The sequence below is a fragment of the Centruroides sculpturatus genome, unplaced genomic scaffold (assembly GCF_000671375.1).
Source record: "Centruroides sculpturatus isolate CEXI.00-Female unplaced genomic scaffold, Cexi_2.0 scaffold926, whole genome shotgun sequence".
In the NCBI taxonomy this organism is placed as follows: Eukaryota; Metazoa; Arthropoda; class Arachnida; order Scorpiones; family Buthidae; genus Centruroides; species Centruroides sculpturatus.
Window position 1 is genome coordinate 299131 of NW_019385546.1, and position 20502 is coordinate 319632.

Genomic DNA, 20502 nt, shown 5'->3' on the forward strand with positions numbered 1-20502 from the left:
TCGTAATTTTTATGTTCCATTTAATTAAAGTATCCTATAGAATCTGTATGCTATTTAGAATTCAATTAAAATGTGATTTTTACAGCTGAAAAGATAAATAATATGTTGTATGAATATTTTAATTATGTATGCTGCATATACATAATTAAAATATTGTATTTAAATAATTAAAATGCTGTATTTTCACATTCCTAACACATTTGATGTTTTCATAATCCATTGTATTCTTCACTTTATAATGACCCAGTTAAAATACAGTATGGCGTCTGGCATATACCTCCAAATAGCCAGTGTCTGCTATTCGAAAATCATACTATAATTATAAGATGACTGAAAGTATTATGATGGTGGGAAGAAAGGTGGTTGGTGAGACTAAGAATAAAGGATATGTTGAGAAAGAATTTTTAATGGAATGAGAAAGTGCAAACAATTATTAAGGAAAAAACTTTGTTCAAGAAATGACAAAAAACAAGAGAAATGGATGATTATAGAAAGTATAAAGAAGCCAAAACAAAACTAAGAGCAGTTAGCAAGGCCAAATATAAAGTCTTAGATAAACTTTATGAGAAATTAGACAAGAGAGGGTGAGAAGGTAGTATACAGACTGGCTAAAATAAAAGAAACAGAGCAGAGATCTTGGTCAGACACAGTGCATAAAGGATGGTAACCAGAGAGTGCTAACTGACTTGACACATTAGAGAGCATTGGAAACAATACTTCTATGGTCTACTGAACTTCCAGTCTAAGGTTGAAATGGATCTGGAGATGAACAAAAAAAAGGCAAATTAAAGATTGACAGCAGAGGAAATTTTCCTCCTGCACTAACTGATGAAAAAGCACCGAGAAAAGAAAAAAATTTATACTCTTCTCTAATTGCACTCAACTAATACTCACACCTCGACACAAAAACCTTTAAAAATGCAGCCTTTTAATTCATTTTCCTAATATCTTCGACCAAGGTTTCTGTGTCGAGGTGTGAGGAAAAAATTTATACATGGTTTTCATTAACCCCTCAGTCTCCATTGACGTATATATACGTCAAGCCTACATAGCGTTACAAAAAATGTGGTCCTTAAGGCCATTTTTTAAAAAAATATTTTTTTTGAATTTTTGGAATGTTTTTTAGGTCCCCAAATTTTTACAAAATTTTTTTCCCGCACAAAAAATTTTATCACGATTTTAATAAGCCTATGTGAAGGCTCGATTAAGGCTTAATTGTTTTTTAATGGGAGTTTTTTATCAATTTTATTTCATGGTTCCTAAGTTGTAGCGCACGGATTTTCATTCGGTAAAGTTATTTAAAGTTAGTTTCTGATGTCAAAAACGACCTCCAATGGTTTTTTAATTTTTTTAATTAATATATTTTTTTAATATAAAATTAATTAATTAGGGGGGTCGGAAATCGCAATAAAAGTTTGAATTTTTTAAAAATATTTAAAAATTTCCGTGTCGCTTATATTCACCCTACTTTAAACCCGTCCTCCCGAGACGTCTATGAAAATGTCCCGGGAAATCGGACTCCAGCTGTGTTCAAGGTCACCCAGCTGTGTAAACAATGACTCATCGGTGTTAAATTTCACAGAAAGGCGAAACAGAGGAAAATAAAATTTGAAGGTTTTTCTTCAAAATTAACGCATTTCTTTTGATTTTTTTCAGTTTTAAGTATTTTTAATGTCTTTTAATATTAATCTTATATCAATTTAATTAATGATCGGGAATGAAGGGGTTAACCTGGAGAAAGCCTATGATAGAATCCCAACAGAAGTAATTTGGTGGGCATTAAAGAGTAAAGAGGTGATGGAGTTGATATATTAAGGTCATTGACGATATGTACAAAGGGTTCACAACTACAGTAAGGTCTCATTTGGGGTGACCAACGAGTTTCCCATAGACACTGGTTTGAACCAGGGCTCGCTCAGCTCTGAACCCTTACTTGCTTTTCTTGATTATAGATGTGCTGACAGGAGATTTACAGGATGAAATAACTTGATATCTGCTGTTTGCAGGATGATATTGTGCTTATTAATGTGGACAGGACAAATGACATAGTAAGTTGGAAAAATGAAAGGAAAGATTGGAAGAAAAAGGCTTAAGGATTAATAGAAAGAAAACAAAGTATACAAAATGTGTTTTTGGGAAAGGTGCTTCTGAGAATGAAGTTGATGTAAAGTAGGAGGAGCGAGAGTAAAAGATTTAGATATATGGAATCAGTAATTTATATCTTCATCAATCTCTCCAGCAAAATGAAGAGATTGATGAAGATATAACAAATAGAGTTGCAGCTGGCTGGACTAAATAGAGAGGGGCTAGTGGAGTACTTTGTGACAGAAGAAAGCCTCCAAGATTAAAAGGAAAATTTTATAAAATGATTGTTAGGTCTGCAATGTTGTATGATTCAGAGTGCAGGTACAGAGAATGCATGTTGCAGAAATGCAGATGCTGAGATGGATGAGCGGTGTCATAAGGAAAGATAAGGTGAATAATAGTTACATCAGGGAAAGTTTGGGCATCAAGGAAATAGAAGAAAAATTGACAGAAAATTGTCTGAGGTGGTTTAGGCATATGCAACACCAACCAGAAACAGCCCAGTACAGAGTCATAGGAATGTCAGTGAAAGGGACAAGAGAGGAAGACCGAGAAAGACCTGGAATGAGACCCTTAAATATAATATGGAGGAGCGCAGCATCTCTACAAAAGTTGCTTTGGACAGGACGGAATGGAAGAGAAAGATGAAGTGCCAACCCCATATTGTTGAGAAAAGGTCAAAAAGAAGAAGAAGAAATCCTTTTGGAGCATTGTCTGGTAAAAGCTTAATACAGCTTAATACAGCTGGATAAACAAGCTAATGGCATCACAGTTCTTAATTTAGTAAAAACTCCATTAAATCTAGCTTTCCTCTAGCATCATCAAATTGTTTATAAATTATGTTCTTTGCCTGACAGACACATTAGTGCTTTCTTTTGTCACAGCATATGGAGAAGTTAGACTATGGTAGCAAAAATTGATTTTATTATTTTGTTTTTTAATTTCCATTGGAGAATACTGGTTTTCTCATAATTCATATTTCTATTTAGAGTAGAGTTCTTCATTTGCGATAGCCATCTTGCATTTTGTCTTCAGCAATTTTTGAGAGTCTTTTATATTAATAAAGATCTATTTGCAAACCATCTAAATTTTCCTGTAGATAATTTATGTAAAATATTATGTGAAATTTGATTTTTGAATAAATTCAGTATACCATAAAGTAATTTTGTGATATATTTTAATTCATGATATTTACTTAAATCATTATTACAGACTCATACATTGTTATAATAATGATCCAAATAATAAGAATAAACAACACTGTCTTTTGGCATTAAGTTGTTTACTTGAAGTTTTTAAATACAAGTACATTCAGCATTTCAAAATGTCAACTTCAGGCAGAGTGTACATAATATTCAAATTTAAATGCTATGTATAAAATGTTGAAATATCAAAAGCACTTGCTTCTAGTTAAAAACTTTTCAAGAAAGTAACTTTAATGCCAAAAAACAGTGTAGTTTATTCTTATTCTAAGTTTGGCACTATTAGTGAGTACATTTTCATATAGTCTAAATAAATATTACATCTACTGCTTTGTACTTTGTATCTGAATAAAACTATTTCCATTTTTCATATACTTCCATATGCAGAACCTCTTCACAGCTCAAACTGACTATTTTTTGCGCCCTTCAAATTCAAGATTTAGAGATTTAACTGTAATACATTATAAATTCAATATTTATGTTATTTTTTGATAATACATTATGTAAAATCTTTAAAAATAAGAATCAGAAGAAAACATAACAAGATAATACAAAAATAAAAGATTTCTGTACTTTCAATTAATGACAAATAGAATGAACATGGTAATTTTGAAATATGATATTTTTTAACTTAGTTAGACAGTAGATCATAAAGTACACTACATAGAACAAGATTTACTTTAGGCAAGAAAAATCCATTAAAGGTAAATTGAAATGTTCTTCCAATTAATCTTTATTTTTAATTTTGAAGAACAATCAATCCCAAATTATTTTCTTGAAATTTATCCAGTCATTTGTATGAAAGCAATAACATAAACATTTATTTACAATTTAGATACAAGGGTCATTCTGAAAGAAACATTTTGATCTGACAAGCCATGCAGTTCTCCCACCACCCCCCACTGCCATGTCATGGACTTTCCCATTTTTTGTGCCAACCTGATGCTTACAGCGAGCCACAATGATCATTTACTGTTTATAGTGTGACTTTGAAATGTGTGACAAAATTAATGATCCCGCCAAGTGTGAGGTTCGTAGTGTAATATGCTTTTTGAATGCAAAAAAGTCTGCCCTATTGAAATTTACAGGCAGATAACTGAGGTTTATGGTGATGTGACGAATGAAGCTTCAGTTCGAAACAAACGGCGGGCATTGTTGTCCAGAGACATTGTGCTTCTTCAGGATAATGCACGTCTGCATGCTGCTGCATTGACGAAGAACTTGCTTCAGCAGTTTAAGTGGAAGTTTTGAACATCCTTCTTATAGCCCAGACTTGACTCTGAGTGATTACCATCTTTTCCCAAAATTGAAGGATTTTTTGGCCGGGAATCACTATGCAAGTGACAACGAACTGAAAGAGGTCATTAATGATTGGTTCAAGAACTTAGAGGTAACTGAGTGTGCAGAAAGTATAGAAAAGCTTGTGATACGCTATGACAAATGTTTAAATCTGTATGGCAACTATGTAGAAAAATAGCTAAGGTATCGTATGTGTTGTAAAATAAGTTTTGTTTCATTATCTTAAGCAACTCCTTGTTATTTAGGATAGAGCACACATGGTGTATTTGAAATAAGGGCTTTCTTTTAGTTTTCTTTCTTGCCGAAAATTTGAATTCAGAGTCATCATTCTTGTTGATAAGATTAATAATTTTATCAACACTGGCAGTGTTGGATAGTTGTAGGTTGACTTTTCCATCTTTTTGCACCAGACAGGAGTCAATCCTGATACTACTGGCAGCCAGTTTTAGAACAGATTCTAAATGACTTCTGGCTGTATTTTTGTCCACTTGCGAGTTTTTAATCCCTGGAGTTAACAGTAAAGTCTCCCTTTTTTTGCTTGACCAGGCTTCTTATCGACATTAACTCTTGAAGCTTTAACAGCATTTGCATATGATTTCAGTTGTAATTGATAATGAATTTTATCATCGTGCAGTTTAGCTATTTCTTCTTGTACTACATTGTATTTGTCTAAACAACATAAATGGATGTCAGTTATTCTTTGTATTAGTTGATCTATTGTGTAATTTTCTTGTTGGTTGACTGGGCATTTATTCACTATGGGCTGATAAATACTTTTAAGTTGGTTGATGGCTTCTGTAAATCCTAGTTTCGATATTTTTTCAAAGGCTGCAGAGACGATTTCTGGGATAGCTTTAGATTTGCGCCCCGGCATTGTGCTGCACATTAGGCTTAGCAATAACACTAAGCCACATGCATGAATGCAAGGTTGACTAGCAACAAAATAATACAAATTTTTAATATTCATATGCACCAAAGGTTAAAAAGAAAAAATAAAACAACCAAGTGTCTTAAAGAAATGGAAGAAATATAATTAATTATAAAATTAGAGCCAGAACAAAGACAAAGCACTGTTCAACTTGACACCACCTGGTGGTCTTTTTTACCAATTTCAGTCTGTCATTAGTAATACAGTAAGAACCCACTTAATGCTGACTCGATATAATGCGGTCTGCTCAAAGCATTAAAAAGTGCTTAAAATTTATGCTGATTCAAATTATCATGGCATTTCATTGATTCGTATATAATATGATTATGTGACAATGCCGAAGTGTCCCCTCTATGCTTCGGCATCACAGGACCGAAGGGTCGACATTGCGTCGGCAAAGATTGCAATGATAAATTTATCAGGACTGACACCACTGTGTCTTCTGGGTAGACACAGAGACCATTACGTTCGAATTTACGCACGAGAAGTCGCGTATGTGGACTCTTAGTTCCGGGATGGAGGCGTAAAAAGAGAATCAGAGGAATTTCACTCTACATCATCTATACATAATGCCCGTTTATTGTTCTCTTTAAGCTATATACAATCGATTCAGTTAACATATCTACTTTCTTCCCAATTACCCGTATTAATGAGAGAGAGCTCATATGTATTTCGCGCGAGGATAAACACCTTGATATAAGTTGTCGAATAGTCGTTTAGTCATCGAGTATCTATGTGGCACAAAGTTCTTTCGAACGTTGATATTTCTTTAGGTGGTGATCCTCCCGAACGGCAGCGATTAGAATAGTTCCAGGTAGCGGCTAATCCGTTCACATAAATCCAAAGCTCATACCAAACTCCAGAGACTCGCTCTTATGCATCGACCCCTCCTTTTTATAAAGGGGGTCGTCTTTGGGTTTTTCCTACTGCCTCCATCCAATAGTTGTTTTCTTTCATCTTTTCCTAGATTTCAGGTGACACATTGGATGTATCATTCTCAACACGGAATTAAGTTCGTGGGAAAAGTTTTATGTTCTTTTTGAATATTGGTTTGTTGTTTATTTCTATAAACTGTTCCTCGTAAATAATATTTAACAATTTATTCCAATAAATTCGGCTTTCACAATTATTTACGAACACAAACCAATCAGCAAAAGATGGCAATTCATCGTAGTACTGTACTTTCCTTAAATCTATGTTTGTTTGGTGCAATTCTGGATAAAAATATATCATCATGGATACCGTAGGCAATATCTGCTTCACTTGGAAAGAATTAACTGATAAATGCATGAACAGAGTATGGAAGAAATTATGGCTGAAGGTATCCGAGAATTCTCAACGAGAAGAGCCCATCATTAGGTTGACCAAACTCAACCTAATCAATACAGCAGGACTAGGAGATGTAGACAAGCAAGATATTGAAGAGTTATTGCAGGTTTCTGGTGAGAGCCTTACCAATGACAATTTTTAAGAACTGGTAGAACAAGGAATTTATGTAGAACTGTAAAATAGTGATTCTGAAAACGAAGAACCCAAAAAATTTCTCTACAGATCTCCTTAGTAAAAGTTTGGTAACGATAACCGAAATTGTTGATCAAATTGTAGCAAATGATCCAGATTTTGAAAGAAGTGCAAAAGCAAAATGAGGCATTTTGGATGCAATCTTCTGCTATTGACATTTACTTAAAAAAAGAAAAAAGCGAGAAATGAAACTTCACAACTTTATCACAAAAAGCAAGAATATCAGAAGAGCCTGGACCTTCCTCACAAAAAAATGAACTTTATATTTCTGTGTGCATGTGTTTGTGTTATTTAACATATTTTATTATGCAAATAAATATAAAAGTAAGTTAAATTTAAAGTAAAATCTGTTTATTTTTGGTTGCGTGTTCCCCTATCCCTATCCCTATTTCCTCTATGTTAAAATGACCTTGTTTAACACTTTCATTTAGCACTTTGTCATCTAGGAACGCATCCCCCGCATTAAGCAGGGTCTTACTGTATTTTAGGATTATATTCTGATCAGGAGCTTTGATTCAATACATTTTCTAAATCTGAATTCATGTTTATTTTGAATTGAATTAGATACAAAATTAAACATTTGAGGAAAAAAGGTCATTTATTAACATTTATTAAAATAACAGTTATTGATTGATTGACAATTTAAAATGGAATTAAAACAACCAAAAGTTAGACTAATGATTTTTTCCCCCAAGAAAACCTTTAAAATAATTATTTTTAAAAAGTAATATTGATTTTACTGTTTATATCTTTTACTGAAGAATAATTATACATGAACTCCGAGATTCAAATGTGTTGACTTTTGTTGAAGCCAGTCAAATGCTGATGGTTAATCTAATTGAACAATAAATAAATTAGCAAAGGAAGGTATTGAATTGAATATAGAATAGAATATAGAGTAGAATAAAAAAAAGGCTACTCTATTTATAAAATATCAATGACAAAAATGACCCAAAATAACCCAAAACACCACTAATTAAATTGAAAGTTTTATAATTTAGAGCAAGCAATTTTCTTTTTGTGTGCAAAATATAAATACAATAGAGCATCAATTATCTGAAACAATTTGGAATGGGGTTGTTCGGATAACTGATATTAAAAAAAATATTAACCTATTCCATGTTGAAATTTTTCTCTGTTGCATGTCGCTTCGCATTGAATTTTTGTCAATGTTAAGCCTAACAAAAATTTTTTTAAAATAATAATTGTGGCTATTGTATCATTAAAAATTATTTCTTTATTTTGCACAAACAAAATAAATATATTGAAAAATATAAAAACAAAAAAAAAATATTTAGGAAGTTAATCTAGTATCAAAAACATTTTGATTCAGTATGACACATATCCTGACAACAGTCCTCAGAAAAACACCACACAAAACAAGCAAAACTCTTTCTTTTTCTTAGATTTATCTGGAGATGCCAGCCGCTTGGGATATATTCTCCGATGAGCTGAAGCAAAACACACCACTCATAATGGGGGGAAAAAAGCCTTGTGTCAAATACTAGTGAATCCTTAAGTAACCTCTCAACAAGTGTCATGCTGAATCAGAATGTTTTTTATATAGATTAACTTCTGAAATATAATTTTTTTTGTTTTTATATTTTTCAATATATTTATTTTGTTTGTGCAAAATAAAGAAATAATTTTTAATGATACAATATGGTTGTGCCAGTGCTGCCAGCTAAAACACACACACCAACAAAAATAATATTGAAGTAGACCAAGACATAGCCAAAAATTGAAGTGCCACAGCACTAGTGAACATTTGAATTTGCCGAATGGATTGCTTTCGGTTAACTGATGTTTCAGTTGATTGGTATTCAGATAATCAATGTTCTACTGTAAAAACAAAATCAAGATATTAATTTATTGTTTCCTATTTCTAGTCTACAAATCCTATTTTTAAATTTTCTATTTGGTAAAATATAATATGTTTGTGATTTATAAATTATATTTAACTATTTTTTGTTTTTCTTTCATGATCAGATAGTTCCTAATTAACCCACTGAAGACATTCTTTCCTTCTCTGATGAAGTTCAACATTTTTCTGTCATGTTCTTTGTCATTTTTGTGATGTAACAAAAAGGTTCACCAGCATCTAAAAACCAGGAGCAATGGCAATAAATGTAATAACTAACATTTCTCTGAACCATGTTCAAAAGTTGACCATGTTCAAAAGTTGCTAATTAATATCTTTGCAACAAATTTTAAATCGCAATATAAAAAGCCTGTCGCTAGATGCCATTGTTACTCTAACCCCCGTATTCACCAACACGAGTTAGAGTTAGAGTTAGGGTTAACTCTCGAGTTACTGGTAAATTGGTATTCACCAACTCCGAATCTCGAGTCAAACACAATAACCCTAACTCTAACTCTAACTCTAGAAAATCGGCGAGTAGACGATAACTCTAGGTTTGACGCCTGCGCAAAGCGGTCTATTTCAGAGAAAAATGGCGACATTCGACGAAGACGAAGCCGAGATGCTAGAAAATCTGAAATATTTAGATTATATAGATCGTATGGAACGAAGAAGTCGGCGGATTATTTCTCCAAGAAGAAATGACCTCGAACAATTGGACGATTACGACTTTCTATGTCGATATCGTTTGCCAAAAGAGAGCGTAAGAAACCTATTAGAACGAATTGGTTTCCTCCTCCTGTTTTAAATAATTCGGGTTTTTTTTGTGCCTGTTCTTTCACGGCTTTCTTTTTTAAATTCTTATAACAGTCCAATAACTGTTTGGTTTTTCTAAGGGTGACACCCGGGATACCATTGAATTCCTTTGTTAGTTCTTCCCATGTGCCTCTCTTCTGTTTGGAAGAAATCGCATTTGTTTTCTTGTTTTCAATGATCGATTTATATTTTTCGACTAATTCAAGTAGAATTTCCTTCTCAAAATTAGAAAAGTTACGGCGTGCACTGCTTTCCATTTCACTTTCCGCCATTTTCTACACGTGTTTCTATTCTATTCTATTCGTCTCCTCCCTGGTTCATACACGTGTTTGCTTTCAACCAATCAAAACTCTGCTTACGAAAGAAGACTTGTTTAATCTCGAACTCAGGATTGTTTTAAAATATTAACTCTAGAGTAGCGAAACTCTAGAGTTAAATTTTTATCTGAATACGAAAGAAGAGTAACTCGTAATCTGACTTCGAGTTACATCTAAACTCGAGTTCGTCAACTCTCTGTTTAACTCGTGTTGGTGAATACGGGGGTAAATTGGGTTTAGCAAAGACTGTCTCTGGAATCAGCCCTTATACTGCAGAGTCCCATGAAATGTGGAGAATACACTCTGTTATAAGAAACTGCATTATCGAGACCTGCATTAGCAGATGATTTTATGCAAGTTTAAACCTAGGCTTAGAAGTTGAAAAAGAAAACATATCTCTGGATGACAAAATTATAATTTTGTATGAGTACTAGTCACAATTTTTCATCACTATATGGGAGTTCACTGTACTTACATAGGAGGATAAACTACACCTGGTTTTACAAAATTCATTTTATATATTGGTTTAATCAATTGGACACAGTACTCTTGCATAATTTATCAAATTTTTAAATTATTTTCATAATATATAGTTCTATTTTGGTAAAAATATTGTATTATTTCATAAATTTTACCTTTTAAATTTACTAATTTAGTTACTATAATATACAAGAGAACCAAAAGTAGGTGGCCAGTAAATGATAACATTTATTGAGATTTCATACACAATTATATTTACTAATACAATACAATACAATTTTATCAACACAAATGCTCAAACTACTCTCCATCACAATTTACACAGCTTTGAAGTCTACATTTCACCATTTCACTCTTCTACAAACATTTTTGCATAATTTATCTTTGTGTATTAATTTCTTGAAATGCATCTCTGACGTAATTTTTCAACCATAACCAAGTTAAATTTATACCATTGTTATAGAATAACCCTAACACAAACCCTATTCCACCTACTGTCCACCTACTTTTGATTCACCTTGTATATGTTTATGTATTACTATACAGGGTGAGGCATTTAATCTGAAAAGTGAAATATCTTCAAAACAAAGCATTGCAGAGAAAAATGTTTAAAATAAAATGTGTTTGTTTTAAAGGCAGAAGGGCAATAGGTTTAGTTTTTATTTTGAGCACAAAACAAAAAATAATTTTTGCAATAAAGATCTTTCTGTTTAACCTGTCCTGTGTTGTTCCCGAGTGTTTTCATGTTGACCTCATTTGACCTGACCTGTTCACCCCAAATATACTCATTTCTGCATCAGAACATTTTTGATACTGGATGTTGCTATGCGTCATTACTTTCATATTAAAATGAACTTTCAAAATATAATTTTTTTTGTTTTTATATTTTTCAATATATTTATTTTGTTTGTGCAAAATAAAAAAATAATTTTTAACAATACAGTAGCCATGATTATTTAAAAAAGGATAAAAAAATTTCAACATGGGCTAGGTTAATCACTTATTTTTTGTTGTGAAAAGTAATGTGATAAACAAAAAGATTTTTCAAAAAAAATTACTTGTTATTTCATGTAGATTCAGCTGTCAATATAGAAATTATAGGTTTTCATTTGAAAATAAACTGACCTTAATATGACCTTGAAAATGCACTCAAAATATAAATAAGTAAACCTGATACCCTTCTGCCTTCAAAACAAACATATTTTATTTTAAACATTTTCTCTGCAATGCTTTGTTTTGAAGCAAACTTATTTCATTTTTTCAGATTAAATACCTCACCCTGTATATGAAAGGAAAATGTTATGATATGTATATGAATATAATCAGTGGTGATATTCAGCGGGTTCGCACAGGTTCGGCCGAACACGTTGTTAATATTTTCAAAGTTTTCCGAACCCGTTGTTAAACACACGTAACATTTCTCAGTGGTTTTGTTTCTTTTAAAAAATATATTAAAATATACGTATTATACTCTGTAACACTACTAAACTAGAGCCTTATATCCTGTTCGCCTTGGTGCAACCTCCATCGACCGTTTCAATCTCAACTGAAAGTCTGAAACGAGGTTCAATCACGATCGACTCAAAAGAGTTCTTGAAACTAGGTCCAGCCATACGAGAGATCCCACAATCCCACGCGCGCGAGAAAATACAAGATGGCTGTGGAACACGTGTCGGGCTATCGACAGCGAAATAAAAAAGATATTGTATTTCGAGAGACGATGACATCTGTCTATTATTATAATAATACCTAATGATAAAATAAATGATTTAGAAAAGTTTTTTCTTGAGAAAAAGTCATAAGGAAAGCAGTTAAACCTGCTTTTCCTATGACTTTTTCTGATTGAAAAAATGCCAATTTTTATGTTTATAAAATATTTTGAATGAAAAATATTAAAATATGTACAAAATAAACCAGTTTGAAAACTTTTTTTTATTATTTAAAAAAAAATATAGTTCTGGCATAAACAATGTTAAATTTTAACTGACTTAATTTTGCGAACGCATCTTTTTTATTTATATGGTTATCTTAAGGTCAGTTTTTGCGCTAATGTTGTTAATGCACCATTTGAGCGAAAAAAATTAAGGAAAAATTTTCTGTTAGCGAACCCTTTGTTAAATATTTCGAATATCACCACTGAATATAATGTAAACAAACTTCTGATCTTAATTCTATGTTCCTCTATGTCGTTAATATTTCAATCTTGTTTTTTATATTGTCCACATAGACCTTCTTTATAAATAGGACTTATTATACTAGTTCTGTATAGTTTTGAATTAGCAAAAAGAAAAAAGTCTTAGTCAAAAAGCAAAATGTCTTTATTTTCACCTGTTGCTTTTTACTTTATTTTTTTTGACTAACGACTTCCTCCTTTTTGCTAATTCAAAACTATAACAGTATAATAAGTCCTATTTATAAACAAGGTCTACGTGGACAATATAAAAAACAAAATTCTGATCTATTTTTCCTATTTAGGAATTTATCAACAAAGTACTTTTTGTCTATCATACATTTTAAAGAATATTCTGTTGAAAATATTACACAAAATAATTATCTGTTAATAATAATACATGAGTACATTGATAATTTAAAAAAATATATTTACTCATTTCTGCCATGAGAAGGCGATAATCAGGAGGAAGGCCTTGAGAACTGGAACTCAAGTCATCTGAAAAATGTCCACTATCCATGCTTGTTGCTGGATCTTTAAAAATAAACATTTTCAAAATTTAATTTGAATTCTACACTATCTCAAATTTACACACACAGACACACAAAATGTACCATATATGTACAATTATTAAATAATTTATATCCAAACAATAAAAATTGCAGTTTGCATAAGACTAAAATTTACTCTAGATGAGGGGTTCCCCTTAAACAATTATACATACACAAATACTATTTTTTAACTAATTCTTTTATATTTGGGAAGTTTTGAAAATGATAGTGAAAATATTTTAAAGAATTTTTAAATGATTGTATTTGCTAAATAATTAAACAACATTAAAATATATATGCATGTACAGTATGTATCTAATTTGCTAATCAACTCCTAAGTGATCAATACCTTCTCAACAGGAAACATATTGGCCCTGCTGTAGAGAAGATACTTTTATTTATGTAATTGTGATAAAAGGAAATTGACAAGAATAAAAGTGTTATCATATTAAAACTTTTTGTATATAAAATTAAGGCTTGAAAAATCACAAAATATTTCCTAGGGACAAACTTTATTTCCTGCTGACTAAAAGGAGGAAGAACACTTTTAAAGTTCATCTCTAGGAAATTTTTTGTAATTTTTCCAAGTTTATACTTATTGTCCTGGCAATTAATTTTATTCAATATATATGATTAAAGCATATAGTACTCTCTTTGTTTTAAATGAAAAACATTTTCTTGCAATTGCTTTTTGCAAGGCAGATAATAATAGTTGACAATAGAATTTGGAAAATAAATGCTGTAATTAATTCTGTAAATTTTAATAAATGCCTACTGTAATACAAATCTATTGTTATATTCAATGATTTTAATAAAAATTTCTATTCAGAAAAATATTATATCAACGTATAGAAACAAACAGATAAATATCTATTGAAAGTCTCCCTACTATTAATAGTGATTCCACTTATGAAAACTTAAATTCAAGATTATTTTATAGAAAATCTTCTTAACAACAAGAATTGTATCAGGTCATAATTATTGGCTAATGAACAAAAAATTACAAAGTAAGTTGTACTTGCCAAAGTTTTTACAACCCCACCATAAAGTCTCCAGCCATGTGTAGCACCCGTTACATTGTCATGTAACGGGTGCTATATAAATACTGTCAACAAAGCTGTTTTCAGATAGAGTGCAAGGATCATGCTACTGAGCTAAAATGGCATTTGTCAATGGAAATCAACCTCATAAAAAATTTCTTGAATATCACTTATGACCTGCATTTGTACAAGAAAAGCCAACTTTGTTATATAACAATGCAGAAATGGGTTGGGAGATCCTTAAACATCTGTCCTATTCACAAAACATATTTACCTATGATTTTGACTTGTTCAGAAAACTAAAAAGTCTTTACAAGTAGGGCTTGATGCAGAAATCTTGATCATGACTCAAGTTCCAGCTCCACTTCAGATAATTTGCTAGCTCCTGTTCCAGTTCCAGCCAAACATTTAATTTTTAAATGCAATTGTTTGAGACAGAAATGCATTATTCAACCATTTTATTTTGTTACTTTTATTTATAATCTGCTTCTGTTACTTCATGTAAATTTTATGTAAATGATAAAAATAGATTCTTTTATCACATAGAAGCCACTCGCCAAATCGATAACTCCATATAACAAAAAGTATAAAAATTGATAATGTAAATTATTTTTTAAATTCCTTTTAAACTTTAAATTTGAATAAACATTGTAGAATGTGTCTATATATATACTATTATATTAAAGGATAGGTTTAATGTAATGATGTATAAAATTATTTATGAAATAAATGTAAAAATAATAATGATTATATTAAGGATTTACATATGGAGTTAATCAATTTAACCTGTGAATGGCTCATATAATAATAATAAATTTTAGCATTATTCTCAGACATATCAAACTATAATTAACATACAGAAAATATTCTCTGTAAAACATATTTAAAGTTTATGTTTTAACACTATAATATGCTGAACATCTATATCCAAAGAATGAATATATGAATATCATTTCAGAATGAGCATATTCCTGTACATAGTCAGAGCTAACAGAGGTCTGATTATGGCTCCTTACTTCAGATCTGTTCCAGGTGAATTTTCTAACTCTGGCTCCAGCCAAACATTTAATTTGATTTTTAAGTATAATTGTTTGAGATAGGCATACATTATCAAACCATTTTATTTCAATTTATAATCTGTTTTTAGTACTGTGTAAATTTTATATAAACAATGAAATAGATCTTTTTGATCATATATGATAATACTGTATGTATTGTATTATTCTCTTGATGACTTTTGTTTGTTTCCAGTTTACTTATATGTCATGATGATGAGAATAGGCCAGTAATGCAGTGTTCATAATCAATTGTGTATTTGTACTCCTTAATTCATTGTTAGAGATTATATCCGATTGCACCTATGTATACAAGTTTTTTTATTTTTTGTAAAATGTCGGTTGTTTATTGGAATGGAGTAAATTCCAGACACAGAGTTATGATCATATGGTGTTTTATCATTTTTTAAGATTTTGAAAACTGTTGCAAGATTATTAGTATCAGCTGCCTCTCTCTCTCTCTCTCTCTATATATATATATATATATATATATTAAAGTTAGGAAGTAATGCAATTATTTATTATGACATCACAATGCTGGGCTGTGATTTTTAATTTATTTAGTTTAAAATATATGCTATTCACCTCAAATTAGTAGTGGTTTGCCCCTATATTTCATACTTTTCCTTTAATAATAGAGTTGTGTGTTCATCTATCTAAGACCTTGTGGGGAAAAATTTTGAATTGAAATAATATGACTTCTGGTTTGCATCAGAAGTTCATATACAGTGGGTGATCAGTTAACAAACAGTTCAGACTGCAAACAAATCGAACAACAAACACTTTTGCAAAATATTTTTATGTTCGGACAACAAATACATGTTCAGATAATGAATACCTGACAGAACAAACACAAGAAGAAGCAATGTAAAATAGTGAATACCAATTGGTCTTCCCTTGTCTCCAGGTGACAATTCAAAACCTTTTGGAGCTTGGGAGAGATTGACATTGATGCTCAGCCCGATACTGATCGGATAATATTCTTCCAAACTTTGAAACTCTCCTTTCTAATTCCAGCTTTTTTGTTCACCTTTCTGACAAAAAAATTTTTTTAAGTCTTTGTGAGACTAAAAAACTTGTGGGCACATGTTAAGTTTTGCATTGGTTTTTATTTTCAAAAGATGAGAGTATAATAACCAAGGTAGAGAGAGGGGTAGAGAAGATATCTGATGTGACTAAGAAGTATGGCTTGAACAGATCAACAGTAGGCACAATCTTAGCTAAGAAAGATATAATCAAGAAGACTCAAGCAGCTAAAGGAATAATGAAAATCACATCTGAGAAATAAAGAACATTGAAGAACTCATAATGGAACCTGAAAGAACTCCAAGAAACTCAACAAGATATGTTTTCTTCTGAAAAAGAGGAAAACACAAGAGGACCAATGCCAACACCTGCTATTAAAGATCTTTTGAAGAAATGGGAGGATGTCAGAACAACCATCTTAGAATGGCATCCAAACCAGGTTGAGGTTAATAGGCTTGGGATCTCTACAATGACATTGCTATTAATTACTTCCGAAATTCCTGAAGAAGAGAGAAAAGCAATTGACATTGGACAGATTCTTTAACATCCCATAAATGCAAAAGAAAACATGACTGATACACAATGCAAGACTGTGTACATAAATATTTTTATTATTACATATAAACATAGTAAGAACATATATTTTTTGGGGTTTCCAGAATGAATTAATCAACTTCCCATAAAAATCTATGGTACGGTAAGACCCCACTTAACGCAAATGCATTCCTAGACAACAAAACACTAAACAAACAGCATTAAACGAAGTCATTTTAACATAGAATAAATAGGGATAGGGGAACACGCAACCAAAAATAAACAAATTTTACTTTAATTTTATTTTTATATTAATTTGTATAATAATACATGTTAAATAACACATAAGCATATGCACAGAAATATAAAGTTCATTTTTTTGTGAGGAAGGTCCAGGCTCTTCTGATATTCTTGCTTTTTGTGATAAAGTCGTAAAGTTTCATTTCTCGCTTTTTTCTTTTCTTAAGTAAATGTCGATAGCAGAAGATGGCATCCAAAACGCCTCATTTTGCTTTTGCACTTCTTTCAAAATCTAGATCATTTGCTACAATTTGATCAACAATTTCGGTTATCGTTACCAAACTTTTACTAAGGAGATCTGTAGAGAAATTTTTTGGGTTCTTCGTTTTCAGAATCACTATTTTCCAGTTCTACATAAATTCCTTGTTCTGCCAGTTCTTAAAAATCGTCATTGGTAAGGCTCTCACCAGAAACCTGCAATAACTCTTCAATATCTTGCTCGTCTATATCTCCTAGTCCTGCTGTATTGATTACGTTGAGTTTGGTCAACCTAATAATACAGCAATAGGCTCTTCTTGTTAAGAATTCTTGGATACCTTCAGCCATAATTTCTTCCACACTCTGTTCATGCATTTATCAGTTAATTCTTGCCAAGTGAAGCAGATATTGCCTACGGCATCCATGATCTTATATTTTTTCCAAAATTGCACCAAACAAACATAGATTTAAAAAAGTACACCTTTTTGTCACCTTTTTCTAATTGGTTTGTGTTCGTAAATAATTGTATTATATACAAATCAATGAAATGCTGTAATAATTTGAATCAGCGTAAATTTTGAGCTTTTTTTAAGGCTTCAAGTAGACCATGTTATATCAAATCAGCATTAAGCGAGCCAGCGTTAAGAGGGTCTTACTATAAATTGATAATCAGTTAACGAACAATTTGGGTAATAAACACGGTCTTGGAACAAATTATGTTCTTTAACTGATCACACACTATATAGATAATCAGGACATCCTATCCCTAAGGTTTCCATATCTGGTCTCATCTTTCATCTATTAAACTCCGTTCTTGAGATTAAGGAAAGACAGATGAATGGACAACAGTAAGAATTATAGGTCTACGATTTTTTTCAAATTGCAACCCAATAAAATAATTAAAACTGTGGCTTATACACCAAAATCAAAACCAAATTTAAAATAAAATCAAAACTAATTAAAATCAAATAAATTAAAAACTAAAACATTTTTAAAAACCATTTAAAAGTTGTTTTGAAATCTTCAAAACATAATTCAAATTAATTTTTAAATGTACATTATTTATGTGTGGCTGTGGCCAAAAATTTTGCTTTTAATATACACTGCTGGCCAAGTAAAATGCAACACCTGCAATAGCTAGAGTCCTGATATTGCATTTTACTATGTATACAGATAAAAATTATTCAAAATAATAGAAAACTAAAACTAAATCTGTATATCTGTATTCTGTATATAATCAAAGGTTATTATTCAAAAATCAAACTTAATTAAAGAATAGTTGCTACTGGAACAAATGAATAGCTCTCTCTTTAACTCCAAGTCAAAAGTGAAGTCTTTCTGTGTCTCCTATCCCCACACAAATTCCTTCCTTTCCCTTTGTTAGCCCTTTCTACAAATTCATGCTGGGTCCACAGAGAAAGTTAACGGCAGGTCCTTTTGAGGAACAAATTGTAGACCCCACCTGCAACCTAATATGACTTACTTCTTTGTAAAGTATTGGTTTCAGTTTTGATGGGGACAAAACATTTTCTTTTTAATATATATAAAGATTTATGTTCCTTAAGACTTGCTTTCAAGCTCCTCACTGTAGCTCCCACATATTAAGTTTATGTTGAAATTGTTGATCTTCCAGAGGGATGGAATATACTCCTGGTGCTCCACTTGCCTTTACTGGCATATTTTCTTTGAGAACATTTTACTTGGGTCATTAAACTTCAATTCTTGTTTATATTGAAAATGGCCTGAGTCATTCACTTTCTCATAAATTTGTGATTTGTGAAGAAAAATATTCAATTAGTTCTCTGTTACGTCATTAGATAGAATCAAAAACAAGAATACAGAATATCGAGGGAAAAATCTGTCTGCTGGTTACAAATACAGTCGATGTGATTTCTAAAAACTGCTGAATATAAAATGTTCTGTAAGACATCCTTGCATTATGATGCTGAATTCCATGTTTTAAATCTTTCATCCAAAAGAGGAAGGCCAAAAATATATCAAAATATTCAATTACTTTCATTATATGCTACCATCAGATCAGTAACAAAGGAAAAATATAAAGATGCCAAACCAATTTATCAGGAATATTTTATTCCTGATAAATTGTTGGAATGTGTGGCATCTTTATATAACAAAATATGTCATCAAATATTTGCTGTTATAATGTAAATATTTTCTGTGATTATATACAATTTTATTTGTAGATTATAAGCAGGGCTGTGGAGTCGCGTAAAAATCTACTGACTCCAACTCCAACTCTTCCTTACCATCCGACTCCGACCAGGGGCGGATTTGTTACCTAAAAAGACCCTGAAATTCTGATGTCATCACGTGACTGCAGAATAAAAGATTCAATAAATAGAGTTCTAATAATAATAGAGCGTAGAAACTTTTTATTCCAAAGCTAAAAGACTTCTCTAAGTAATATATAAATATGTATTCGATAATTTTTAGTTTTCCGGCTGTTATATATAACAGAGGAAAAGTGTAGCGCTTGGTCAAAAAAGGACCCCCCCAAATTTTTACATTTTTGAACTCAGGACACCGTAAAATTTCGAAATATGCAAAAGATTCAAGGTTTTTTCTATATGTGTGGATGTTAGACTGTGTGGGGGGCACTGGCATAGCATGGGTGTTACCTGCCCTGGACGGAGGAAAATTTCGCCGCCCCCTTATTTAGGTATCTCAATTCAAAAGACTAAAATTCAGTTTCATCACAGAATAAGTAATGAAAAATTCCATGCTAGTGTTGCCACCTTTTCAAAATCACTGACCCGGACGGCAGGTGAGGTTTGTTCGAACAGAAGTTCCTGACGCACGCACAATGTCATTTTGCAATACGAAGAATAATGTGCAGTGCATGCCGATTCTAAATCAGTTACAATTAGCGACTAGGGAGACTTGGATAGGAGTAACGCAAGTGACTTAGCTCTATTGGATTTTGGAGGTGTATGTGATTACAAATGAATCATACAAGCAAAAAAATAAAGAAAAAAAAAAAGGTCAACAGGTTGCGCATGATATTCCTGGACGGCGAGTCGAATGGTAACACTATTCCATGCTCATTTCAATTGATCTGAATCATAGCTGGACGAAAATATGAAATAAAATGGTTCAAA

General features: G+C 31.6%; 1 protein-coding gene across 4 annotated transcripts in view; it reads right to left on the reverse strand.

Moving 5' to 3' along the window:
• The window catches only part of LOC111639987 (dystrobrevin beta-like), a 71067-nt gene that overhangs the window by 32480 nt on the left and 18085 nt on the right, over positions 1-20502 (reverse strand). For all 4 annotated transcript variants that reach the window (XM_023385979.1, XM_023385980.1, XM_023385981.1 and 1 more), the window contains exon 2: positions 13115-13213. In XM_023385979.1, coding sequence (XP_023241747.1) covers positions 13115-13213 — 99 coding nt within the window. The remainder of the gene's footprint in view (positions 1-13114; positions 13214-20502) is intronic.